Source organism: Micromys minutus (assembly GCF_963924665.1).
Source record: "Micromys minutus genome assembly, chromosome: 7".
Taxonomy (NCBI): Eukaryota; Metazoa; Chordata; class Mammalia; order Rodentia; family Muridae; genus Micromys; species Micromys minutus.
In genome coordinates, this window is record NC_137976.1 from 60,353,554 (window position 1) to 60,367,352 (window position 13,799).

General features: G+C 38.5%; 1 protein-coding gene across 1 annotated transcript in view; it reads right to left on the bottom strand.

Annotated features, from left to right (window-relative positions):
- The window catches only part of UBXN7 (UBX domain protein 7), a gene marked incomplete at its 5' end in the record, with an annotated part of 56,997 nt that overhangs the window by 8,221 nt on the left and 34,977 nt on the right, over positions 1-13,799 (bottom strand). Inside the window, 5 exons of the mRNA XM_080919322.1 lie at positions 2,034-2,161; positions 3,633-3,723; positions 5,734-5,880; positions 9,477-9,589; positions 11,265-11,330. Coding sequence (XP_080775448.1) covers positions 2,034-2,161; positions 3,633-3,723; positions 5,734-5,880; positions 9,477-9,589; positions 11,265-11,330 — 545 coding nt within the window. The remainder of the gene's footprint in view (positions 1-2,033; positions 2,162-3,632; positions 3,724-5,733; positions 5,881-9,476; positions 9,590-11,264; positions 11,331-13,799) is intronic.

Genomic DNA, 13,799 nt, shown 5'->3' on the forward strand with positions numbered 1-13,799 from the left:
TTGAACTCAGGACTTCTGAAAGAGCAGTCAGTGCTCTTAACCTCTGAGCCATCTCTCCAGTCCCTTTCTAGTCCATCTAGGGCTAGAGAGTTGGTTCAGATTAATAGAACCTGCTACTTTTCCTTTATTTTTATCATTTTAATGCTGTGTATGTGTTTCTGTTTGTGGGTACGCACACAAACGTACAAGTGCCCACAGATACTAGAAATGTCAATTCCCCTGGAGCTGGCTATGAAGACAGTAACAGTGTAATAAATAAAGTCATTATAAAGTTTTGTCTTCAAACTTGTAGTAATTCTCCTGACTCAGCCATCTGTGTGTGGAGATCACAGGCATGTGACATCCTGCCAACTAAGAAGAAAAGGGATAGGGGGCTGGAGAGATGTCTCAGTGGTTAAGAGCACTGACTGCTCTTCCCAAGGTCCTGAGTTCAATTCCCAGCAACCACATGGTGGCTCACAACCATCTGTAATGAGATCTGATGCCCTTTTCTGGTGTGTCTGAAGATAGCTACAGTGTACTTAAATACAATAAATAAATATTAAAAAAAAGAAGAAGAAGAAAAGGGATATAGGGATGGTAGGAGACAGACAAAGCAGTATCAGGAATTCAAGGATATTATTGGCTACAAAGGGAGTCTGAGCCCAATTCAGCTCCATCTTCAAAAAAAAGAGAAAACCTCATCAGCCTGATAAAAGTACACCTAAAAGAAACATATGGACTAGAGAGATAATCAGTAGTTAAAGCACTTACTTCAAAAGCTTGAGGACCATTGCTCAGATCCCCAGAACCCTTATAAATGCTCAGTGGATGTAGCAGCCTATGATTCTAGCATTCAGTAAGCAGAACAGGGAACTCCTATAACATATATCTAACCAGAGAAGCCATATTGATGAGACCTGGGTTCAACTGAGACCCTGCCTCAATGAATAAAAAGGAGGGTGAGGAAGGCAAATGAGTAAGGATCCTGAAGTCAACCTTGAGCTTACACACACACCCATACACAGGAACATACATACAAACAGACATGAGTTTAAAAAAGGAAATATATAACCAGACAGAGAAATGCCTAGTGGTGAGAAAATTCTCCAGGAGCTGGAGTAGAAAACAGAGCCTCCAGGAGTCAGATTAGTGCTGCTGTCAGCTACAGTTACAGAAGCTTCCTCCTGCAATGGACAATGGTTAACTATAAAAACTCCTAAGTGTTAAAATGCAGAAAATACATGTTCAATGTTCAGCTATAAATAGAACTACAGCATCCATAGCATCCTCTCCAGGGTTCAGGAACACTGTGGAAGAAACAGCAGAAAGAATGTAAGATGTGAGGGATGGAATGGAGGGATGTGAAAAAGTGTCTTCTGGGCATGACATATGGAGCTCTTAAACATAGGTGGCTATGCTCGCCTGCCTAAGTCCTACAGAAGACTGGACCCATCGACCTTCTGCCACAAGGGACGCACAAGGGCTCAAACCCTCCCTGAAAATAAGCAATTATGATTGTTGGGAACAGGAAAGACATTTTCTTCAGTGGTATAACCACTGCAAAGTTACCAATGCTCCTATAAATAATTTCTCACCTATGTTTCTATAAGTAAGCTTAGGTCACAAAAATGAATGAAAACATAGAACTGTATATACATACACACACACACAATTATGTGGATATACATGTACACACACACATACACACATACATATAATGACTTCATTAAGATAAAATCTTTCTGTAGAAAAACTAAATTAAAAAAAAGATGGCTAAGATATAAACATAAAACATAACTGTTCATTACTTACATTTTTGTTTTTTTTAAGATCGGCTTTCTTTGTCTTTGAACTCGCTTTCCAGACCAGGCTGGCCTCAAACTCACAGAGGCCCACCTGTGCTTATCTTTGCCTTCCAAGTGCTAGGATTAAAGATGTGTGCTACCAAAGGCCAGCTCCATTCCTCACTACAAATGCCATTCTAACATCAAATATTGCACAAAAAAATGCCAACATGCAGGTATACCTAGTTGCCTATCACTTATACTTACTGATCGGGCACATTTTTTGGGAGGGCTGCTAGAAAGTCCATCCAGTTGCCCATGTTCTCCCAGAAACCCTGTTACTTGGTCCAAGAAAGAAGATACATCCAATTGGTGCCACTCTACTAGCTTCTGACCTAAAGATTAAAAAATAATAAAAAAATCAAGGCATATAAATAAAAGAATCAAATTTTCTAACCACAGTCATTAAATAATTGGCATATACATAATTAAAGTTTGCTACAAATTCATATCCCCATCTCTCACGTACTGAAGTCACACAGTGTCTTCAAAACCTGTTGACAACATTAATCAAAACTCATATAAGATTCTCACCCATCATGAAGAAAAATTATATGCTTGCATTATGGCCATTTAGAAAGAAGACGTTCAAACAAAGCAGAACCCAAATAAAATATAACTAATAAAGAAACAACTGGAGGGACTGGAGAGATGGCTTAGTGGTTGGGAGCACTGACTATTGCTTCCAGAGGTTCTGAGTTCAAATCCCAGCAACCACATGGTGGCTCATAACCATCTATAATGAGATTTAATGCCCCTTTTCTAGTGTGCAGCCATACATGCAGACAGAACATTGTATACATAACAAATAAATAAATCTTAAAAAAAAATAAAACAAACAACTCATCCTCTAGTTCTCTAGAGGAACACAAGTACCTGAAATAACCTCATTAATTAGTAGTAGATAGATAGCACTTGTGCTTGTTTTTGTTCAGCTGTTGGACAAAGGCAGGTTGGACAGGTACAGAAAATAAATCCTCCTTTGCAACCCAGAACTCATTGTTCAGTATGGGTTTTGATACATACAAGGAGGAATATAAGAGCACAGAGGTGTTATTGATGAGGCTGGTTCTAGTAATAGCCTATATATATATATATATACACATATAGTTTATCCTATAAAGGTAATGTAACAGATGAATATTCCTTTCTTTAAAGACTTGTCTTGATTATGAAGTCAGAATTGGAAGATACCCATGAATGGATGCTTGTTTCAGTGTTGCACTGGTATTTCCTTCATAAAGATTACAATTCTGAGTGTTAAGAATAGATAGGAGCAGACTCTTCAGAGATGTTGAGTACCAACGTGAAGCCTACTTTCAAATGGTTTAGAAAGCTAATTGAAGAAGGGTCCCTAAAGTAAACTGATGGAATCCTAAAATCTTCTGGTTAAGAATTTAGAAGTTGTCAGTGAATGTGTCTTTAAACCGAGGATAGAAAACAGAGCTGAAAAGCACAACTGGGTGACCTTTGAGAAAGGGCTACTTCAGATGACCTGGATGGACAGCAAGGAATCAAATACCTTAAATAAAAATGTATTGACTTAATAAAAAAATTTAATAATAGAAACCCTAAAAAGACCCTATAAAGAGATGATTGATTGTATCAGTCTTTCTTTGAAAGAACAAACAGTATAAATATAAAATGTTACTCCTCAAGTTTCCAGAAATAGATTTCCTAAATATACACACCCAAAGTGTTCACAGAAACAAGAAAATTTCCCTTAACTATCACATTTCTGAAACCAGATCCAGTCAAAAATTAATCAGCTCTGAAAAATAAAGCCTATAATTTGATATAACTTACCTGTGCGCGGATCTAAGATGGATACATAGGGGAAATCCCCTAGCTTATAAAACTGTATGTATCTCTGACCTTCCTCACTGTCGTGATAAACCTGTTAAGCCAATAAAATTAAAAAGCTTCTTTAAAAAGATTGATCATGATCCTGTTATCTATTAAGAGCAATGGATTTTCCACATAAGCCTTGACAAACATGTTAAATTCTTCCCCACGTATTAAAGCAGAAATAACAATATACAGATTTAACATCCTACTCTTGGCTCCTTTTGAAAACATCATAAATATACCAACCCAATTCCTCCTCCTTTCTCAATTCAGAAGAGTTACTAGTAGTAACTTCCTTTTAAAGTGTTTGTCCATCTGTGAATTTGTTTTCTTGGTTTTTTGTTTTGTTCTGAGAGGTCTCCCTATATAGCTCTAGCTGTCTTGGCGTTCACTATGTTACCAGACTCTCTGAATTCTCAGAGATCCGTTTGCCTCTCCAAGTGTGCCACAATGTCTAGCACTGTATTTGTATTCTAATAAGTCACATATCAATATTATAAGCTTGAAAACTCAACATTTTATTAGGCAGAGATGTTCAGTCATATTTGACTAAAACAAAAGGAACTTTGCCATTAAAAATAATGCTAGTGAAGAACTGACTCATCAGATAAAAGTACTTGCAGCACAAGCCTGACAACCTTCAGTGGAAGGAAAAAACCAATTTCCAAAAGTTGTCCTCAAACTCCATACCACACACCGATACATACAGTACACACGAATTTATAATAAAAACAAAATTCCTCTGAATTTACCAGACGTGAAATACAAACAGGTACATGACTAGCACTAGCAATACATCTTAGTTGTTTTCTGTAACTTTTTAAAAATTAGAAATTCAAACAGGGCCTGCCTAGGGTATAATCCCCAGCTGCTAAAATGGCTGAGGTCAGAGGATTACGAGTCCAAAGCCTTACTTGAAGTGGTTGCAAATACTAAAAAAGGAAGTGGGCCAGGTGGGCACACACCTTTAATTCCAGCACTAAGAAGGCAGAGACAGGCGGATTTCTGTGAGTTTGAGGCCAACTTGGTTTAGAGAGTGAGTTCCAGGACAGTTAGGGATACAGAGGAACACTGCCTCAAAAACCTAAAAATAAAGAAATAAAGAAACTAAGGAGGATGGAGATTTGCTTGCAGTTGGCCCCAGGCTGAATCCAAAGTAGCAAGCCTCTCCAAAACCCAACCAACTAAACAGGTTGAAACAAAAGAGAAATTAGAGGTAGTGTGGTGGTTTGAATATGCCTGGCCCATGGGAAAGCGGCACTGTTATGATGTTCATTGTGTAGGCAGGTTTTGAGTTCTCCTAGTGCTCAGGCTCCACCCAGTGTATGGGGGCAGGGGTGTGCTTCCTTCTGGCTACCAGCCGATCGAGAAGATGTAGAGCTCTAAGCTCTTCTCCAGTAGCATGTCTGCCTTCACTCTGCCATGCTCCCACCATGATGACAATGGACAGAACCTCTGAACCTGTAAGCAGTCCCAAATAAGTGTTTGCCTTTATAAGACTTGCCTTGGTCATGGTATCTGATCACAGCAATAAAACCCAAACTATGACAGCTAGGCTAGACCATTTATACAAAAGCTATTACAGCTGGCATACTAAGGAAAACCAAGCCAAGAACAAACATAAGAGAGTAACAAACACAAGCTAAAACACATGGCTTAATGTTTCTCCAATGCTCTAAGATCTTTTACACATAGATGAAATAGACTAATTTAAGGTGACATGCACTATAAGTTAAATTCTCTTTATTGTGAGAAACAGAAAAAGATAATGCCATTATAAATGTTAATGTTATATCGTCTTTTGACTTAAAACATATAATTAAAGCTAAATTCTCATTTCCCTTGAATTTTTTCAGATGGTACTTCTAGAGAAATACAACTGTATGGCTTGTACTATGTTTCTACTGAGCAATGAATGGAGCTGTAGACAGACTTGTCAAGATGCTCCTGAAGTATGACTGAAATCACTTTTTCCAGTTTGTAGCTCCAGTCTGCCTCCACAACATCCTATACTATAAAAACAAATACTAAGAATTTTTAAAGTAACTGTTGTTCTTACCTGCCAGAAAATGAAATGTTCCCGGATAATATTCTTCACAGCTTCATTACTCCATACATCACGGTTGAGGCACTGGCACGCAAAGTCTTGTACATTCTGAATGTTTATCATCAGCCATTTATTCTGCATCTGGCCACACTCTTTGGCCTATAAAAGTAAAATTTCCATAGAAACACTCAGCATTCTTTTAAAAATGACATTGAGGACTCATCACTTCTCTGTACAGAGGACAGTGGTTAATATAGATTCATTATTGGTCCAAGTGCAGAGAAAAGTATCAGTGTAGTGCTCAGCCACACACTGGACATCTTATTACTGTCCCTCCTAGCCCTAGGCTCAGGGACCATCAAGAAAGAGAGGATCAAAATTTTAAGAGCCAGAAATTAGAGGACCAGACTTCTGGACCATGACAGGACTCTAAAATTTACTGCAGTTCTGAGTACTCCTGCTCAAAGCCTATACAAAATCAAGCCAGCCAACATCCTAGCATGGGGTAAGAAGGAAAAGACATGAACCCCCAACTGAGGATCTACTGACAGAGGATGGCTTCTGGCAGAGGAAGAATCAATTTTCTTTAAGAATATCATCCCTGGTGGAGTGACCATACTCTCCTGGATGTCCCCTGGACCATCAGGGTAAGAGCAGCACAATCTAGACTTGATAGTTTTAGACAAAGCAGAGACAGAGGCTACAAAAGTTGAGAGGAGTGCCCAGGTTGAGGGGTGTGAATCTGAGAGTTGATAAATAGGATTAAAATACAGTGTAACAAATGCTAACAGGGTGTAGGTGGCACACACCTTAAACCCCAGTACTGGGTAGGCAGAGACTGGTAGAACTCTTGAGTTCAAGGCCAGCGTGAAATACATACTGAGTTTTCCAGAACAGCCAGGGAGACTATCTCACATCATATATAAAGAGACTGTCTCACACCCTGCTGTCTCCCCCAAAGGAAATTATCAACGATTAGTAAGTATAGTTTTAAAAATGTTATCTAGAAGCTTGGCTGTAGTCTAGAGGTCAAACAGTAGTTGATGCTCTTGTAGAAAAATGAAGTTTGGTTCCTAGCACCTATGTCCACTGGCTCACAGCTCCAAGGGATCTGATGCCCTCTCCCTCTGCTGACCTCCAGAGGTAACTTCAATAGCATGTATATGCACATATATATACATAAATAATAAATCTTGGGCTGGAGAGATAGATGGCTCAGAAATTAAGAGCACTGACTGTTCTTCCAGAGGTCCTGAGTTTAATTCTCAGTAACCACATGGTGGCTCACAACCATCTGTAATGGGATCTGATGCCTTATTCTGGTGTGTCTGAAGACAGCTACAGTGTACTTATGTACATAAAATAAATAAATCTTAAAAAATAAATCTTTTAAAATCACATTTAGAATTTTCAGTATTATACAGTATTAGTTTGTACATACATAATCCTTGTGATGGCTGTCAACCTGACTGGATTAGGAGAAATATACGACTGGTGGAACGTTCCTGTGTCTCTGGTGCACTTCAGAAAGCACACAGCTGTGGCACAGTGACTGGATAGAAAGGGCCACTCTGATGTTGGCTGGCACCAGCCACTAGATAGATGGGAATTGGAAGAAGAAGTATGTACCTGTCTGTAAGCCCATTTCTTTCTCCATGTACATATGTGGTCATTAGATTATTAGACTCCAGCTCCCCAGGAGCTTCTAGGCCTTCAGGACCAAACTGAAATAGCTGAGATATGACTTCTTGGATTGAGCAGCTATTGTGTTCTGTTTCTCAAGTATACAAATAGCTTTGTTGAACTACCAACTTTTATCATTAAGCTAACCTACTAAGTCGCCGTCCCCCACTCCCTGCCCAATAGCATGCACAATAGTCTTAATGATTCTGCCCCTTTAAAAAACTCCAATTAGGGCTGGAGAGATGGCTCAGTAGTTAAGAGCACTGACTGCTCTTCCAGAGGTCCTGAGTTCAATTCCCAGCACTCACATGGTGCCTCACAACCGTCTGTAATGGGATCTGGTGCCCTCTTCGGGTGTGTCTGAAGATAGCTATAGTGTACTTAGATTTTTAAAAATTATTTAAAAAATTAAAAAGAAAACTCCAATCAGTACATGAAGGAGAGAAGAGAATCTTGGCTTCTAGCTAGCTGCTGTTACCCCATCTATAAAACTGTGTTGCCCACATTCCTCAACAAATCTCTAAAAATGCCCAGTATCTTAAAAAGATGTGATAGTTTTAATTTTTATCAAGTTTATCGGTTTATTTTTTTAAAGATTTATATGTTTGAATATATATGCCTGCTGGCACTGGAGACCAGAAGTAGGCATCAGATCCGCCTGGACTGCAGTTATAAGCTACCATGTGGGTGCTGGGAACTGAACCTGGGTCCTCTGCAAGAGCAACAAATTCTCTTAACTACTAAGCCACCTCTCAAATGTTCTTGATGACAACATTTCACTGAGATAAGACAATCAAATAAACCTGCTGGGGTTATCTTATTGTGTACTGTGTAAAGTCTGTTTTTGTATTATTTAAATGCTAATTTCTGGCCACAACATACTTTGTAAACACTCCCTCTTTCACTCTCAGATTGATTTAATAAAAAGCTAATGGCCTATTGCAAAGGAGAGAATACGTGAGACTTCCAGCAGAGACAGGAACTCTGGGAGTCAGATATGGGGGAATTGGCCAGCCAGACACAGAAGAAGCACACAGGTAACTTATGAGCCATGTGGCAGAACACAAATTAATATATATGGGTTAATTTAAGTTATAAGAGCTAGTTGGAACCAAGCCTAAACAAAAACCTTAAGCATTAATAATAAATATAAATCTCCCTGTCTTCATTCAGAGGTAGAGGGCACAGAAAGGCTATTAACAGTTAGAAGTCCTGGAAATTTCCCATACCTTTAGGAAAGATTAAGCTAGGAAAAACAGAGGGAGAATATATTCTGCAATTTGATACAGATGTATTTTCAACATCCCCAGTACAGGCCTGAAACAACAAATACAAATTTAATGCACTGCCAAACTGAGACCAAACCTGTATAACGTCAGGCCTGACAGCAAAACTAGCATGAATTCCTTTTCCTTCTTCATAACTTCATACATAATCCATTCTTACTATAGACCAAGAATTTTCACCTTTTTACTTAAAAGAAACACTTTCTAGTTTGCCTTTCACATACCAAATTACCAGTATCACTAGTTAACCTGGGACACAATTAAGGAAAATGAGTTACTTAAACACAAGCATTAAGATATTACAAACTGAGCCACAATGGTGGCCCGAGACTTGAATCCTAGCACTAGGGAGGCAGAGGCAGGTGGATTTCAGTGAGTTCAAGGCCAACCTGGTCCACAGAGTAAGTTCTAGGACAGGCAAGGCTACACAGAGAAACCATCTCAAAATAAATAAACAAACAAATCTCACACACTATTGTTACTGCCAGTAGAAATAGTAGCCAGTGTAACCCTTAAGTATATGATGCAGAAATAGAAATAGTTAAGATATCAATTCTTTATATAAATGATTTTTTTCCTTTTAGAAAATAAAAGGCACATGGCACACAGAGGACACAGAGGCAGTCCAAGCTCTGATTTTTTTGACCAGCCTAGTCTACACAGTATGTCAAGGTCCTATGATAAGACTATCTCAAAAATAAAACAGACAGACAGACATACAGACAAATAAGACACTGAAATGGTAAAAATGTTCATAGTTATAGTACAGAATCTCCAACAACTTACTGTTTCAAAGCTGCCCTTGTGCATTAAGTCAATTGGGGGCCGGAATAGATCTGCAAGGGTGGTTAGTTTCTTATCTATTGCTCCTCCATTTCTTAATTCCTGTTCCTGCCTAACTGTAACACAGAAAGATGGAAAAGATTTAATTAGCTGTAAAATGAAAGTGTTAAATAATATAATAAACAAAAGACCTTGTATTGACTGAAGAATACTGAACAGCATGTTTGGCCTCAATTACAAAAGCTAATGATGACTGAAAAAAACAAAACAAAACACTGAAGAGTTAAAACATGAGAGACTATCTCACAATAAGAAGAAAAGCTAGTTGAATATCTAGCTTACTAGTACCTATCTCGTATACACAGGACCCTCCCTGTGTTTAGTCCCTAGCATCATTAAAAATGAAATTTGACTTCACCGTGAGATTCACCTGAGTAGTAGAGCACTTGCCTAGATTTGGTCCCTAACAGCACATACACACACAATAACCTTATAAACTCAAACTTTTTTCACATATTCATAAGAAGAAAGATTTCAGAACCATTTCTCTAGCTCTCAGAGTGATGCTAACTCATCCACTGTGTCTAGCTCCTACAACCATTTCTAAAATTACAGGACCTGTCTATGCCCTGAGCAGCTCACTGTAAGTTGCAAAGCCAGACACAGTCCAAACATTTCTCATATATTATCTAAAAAACAAACAAACAAACAAAAACTGTCCCGGGCCACTAGATGGCTCAGTAAGTTGGGGCACTTGCCACCAAAACTGATGGCCACAAGTTGATCTCCGGGCACATATGGTAGGAAAAGATCAGCTCCAACAGCTGTCCTCCAGTTAGGACAAGTGCACACCATGGCCTGTACACCATCCCGAATAAACAAACAAACAAACAGACATTGACCTTTCTTTAGAATTCTTTAACAAGTATGAGCCAAGATACTCTGACATATTCTACAGAAAGGTATGAACTGTGCTAATTAGTTTTATGTCGACTTGACAAACTAGTTATCAGAGAGGAGCAGCCTCAAATGAGAAAATGTAGACCAGTGGCTCTCAACTTTCCTAATGCTATGACTCTTTAATATAGATCCTCGTATTACAGTGATCCCAAACCATAGAAACTGTTTTCATTGCTATTTCATAACCGTAATTTTGCTGTAATGAATCATAATCCAAATATCTGATATTAGACTCCCATGAAAGGAGGTTGCAACCCATAGGCTGAACCACAGCTGTAGGGTATTTTCTTAATTAGTGGTTGTTGCGGAAGGGCCCAGCCCACTGTGGGTGGTGCCATCCTGTGCTGATGGTCCTGATTCTATTAAGAAAGCAGTTAAGCAGCATCCCTCCCGTCTCACTATGGTCTGTCTCTGCATCAGCTCCTGCCTCCAAGTTCCTGCCTGTTTGAATTCCTTTCCTGAATTCCTTCAGTGGGCTATGACATGGAGGTATAAGATGAATTAACCCTTTCCACCCCAGCTTGCTGCTGATCATGACGTTTCGTCATAACAATGATACTCATAACCAGGACAGCGTGTGTAAATTCATGGATGTCAGGATACACATGTGGAGTCAAGTACAATTTGCAGGAGTCAGTTCTCTCTTTTCACCGAGTAGTTTTCAGGGTTAAACTTAGGGTTGGTAGCCAGCAATCTTTACCCAAATCTTGATATCTCTAATTTCTAATTTTTTAAGCATGGTAAACCACAAAGTATACGAATCTTTTTCCCCCCATTTTTAACACAAAGAAGGAAAAGAGGGAGCTGAGAGACTGGTTCACAAATACCTACTAGTTTCAGTCTGAAAATCTCGGAAACCATCAAATATTGAACGTGCTGGCCTTCGCCTTTTAGGAGCTGTAGAAGGAAAACAGAACTGATTAAAAATTAAAACAATTTTGAAAATGCTAAAGATCTTCCTTATGTGTTTATATATTCTCTTTATTGCTTTATTTTATAAATATTCTCCCTACATGTAAGTTTGTGAACCATGTGACCAGAAGAGGATGTCAGATGCCTTGAAACTGGAGTTACAGACAGTTATGAGATACCACTGGGGTCCTGGGAATTGAACCTGTGTCCTTTCAAAAAGTAGTCAGTACTCTTAGCTACTGAGCCATCTCTCCAGTCCTCAATGTATTTTAAAACCTCTATATTCTTAACAGTGCCTTCCCCCTCAAAACAAACAAACAAATAAGAAACAAATTTTTCAAGGACTATAATGAGTAACTTGTTACTACTTAAGTTTGAGAACATTTTTCTAAAGAAAAATAATATATTAATAAAGGCATTTTAAACCTTACATTAAAAAGTATGATTACCCCTAGAACTAAACTGAATTTTTTTTAAAATTTTGCTCTAGTCTCTCTTAACTGAGTTCTAATTTCTAATTAGTATGATAAGATGGTTGAGTCATAATGTGTTCACAACCCAACGTTTTGTTTATTTTGAGAACAGAGAATGTGCTTTACTCACTGAGCTTTGCTTTTTTTTTTTTTTTTTTTTGGAGGGGGGGTTGGTTTTTGAAACAGGGTCTCTTCTTTCTACACAGTTATGGCTGCCCTCTAATTCACTATGTAGACTAGGCTGATCATCAGTGTTGGAATTTAAAGACCTGCACTACCATGGCTAACTGAAAATAAAGATTTTAAAGAATTTTTTCATTGTAACAGTTTAAATTGACTTATATATGGTAAGTTTGTCCAGCATGTAACCAAAACCATGCCTCACATTAACACTGATTGGAAGACAGAGAGTCCAAAAGTCTCTTACCCCATGTCAAAGCATCTTTTTCTACAAACTATGCATTTCATTACTTAGGGTAATTACAACTCTCTTAGAACCACTAAGTTCAAAGCAAAACAATTAAAAATACAAAATCAGGTGCTAGAAAGATAGACAGCTCATCAGTTCAAAGCAACTGCTGCCTGCCTGGCCAGGTCCTAGCACCCACAGGGGTCAGCTCACAACTATAGGAGATCCAACACAAAACACACATTAAATTTTTAAAACTTAAAACCAAAAATCAGAAACTTAGGGCTAGCATGAAATCCTGGATTTGATCCCCAGCACCTCATAGACATGTAGTGGAGGCACATGCCTGTAATCACAACAGAAATGTAAAGTCATTTTTGACTATATGAGTTCAAAGCCAACCTAGGCTGGCTACATAGGCCTACTGCAAAACAACAACAAAACACCCTTCCCCCCAAAACCCAAAAAACAAACTCATTGTTTTATCATGTTTATGCCATTCATAGAAGCACACACAACACACCAATGTTTATGCTAAATCATCATAATTAACAGGCTACATGCCTAGAATCTCATGTAAAATCAAAGGTTGAAGGTCATAATGGGCTACAAAGTAACTTCAAAGCTGGACTGTCTCAAAAATAAAATGATCACAATTACCTCAGGAATAGATTTTAAAAAAATAATGGTTAGGATTACATTTTTAAATAGCTTGTCTGAATTTTTAAAAATTTAAACCAGAAGCTGGAGAGATGTCTTGGCTTTCAGAGGTCCTGAATTCAATTCTCAGCAGCTACATGGTCTCTTACAACCATGAACTATGTAATGGAATCTGATTCTTTTTTCTGGTGTGCATAAAAAAACAAAACAAAAACCCAACACTCATATGCACACATCTTTGCCAGGCAGTGGTGGCACATTACTTTAATCCTAGCACTCAGGGGGAAGAGGCAGGCAAAGCTCTCTAAGTTCAAGGTTAGCCCGTCTACACAGCCAGTTCTAGGCCAGCCATAGCTACATGGAAAGACCCTGTCTCAACAAAATAAAATAAATTAAACCTAATCCTTTTTGTTCGTTTTTATTTCCTGTTTAAAGACAGACAAGACAACAAAAACAAAAGGGAGGAGAGGCTAACAAAATGACTCAACGGTTACTGTGTGCTCTTCCAGAGGACCTGGGTTCAATTATAACACCAGCATGGGAGCTCAAAACTAACTCCAAGATCTGACACCCTCTCATCTCTCACTCGTCTGTTTGGGAGACCCTCAGTCACTGTGGTGCTCTTACTGTAACTTCAGATTGTCAGCCATCTAGCCAGCTCCTGATTTCTCGGGCTCATCATCTGCTGTTTGCTCCCATCATACCTCTATTAAGAACCTCTCTTCAAGCTACAATCCTTTAAACCCATGTCTTTTACTCCAAGTGCCCCTGACTATTGCAAACCATTTACCAGTCCTCTGGAATTTATCTTCCTTCTGCCCAGGCAATATACATGATATTCATTAAGGCCAAAAAAGATTAAGCTATATAAAAAGCTAAAAAAAAAATCCAGATGCATAATGAAAGCACTAG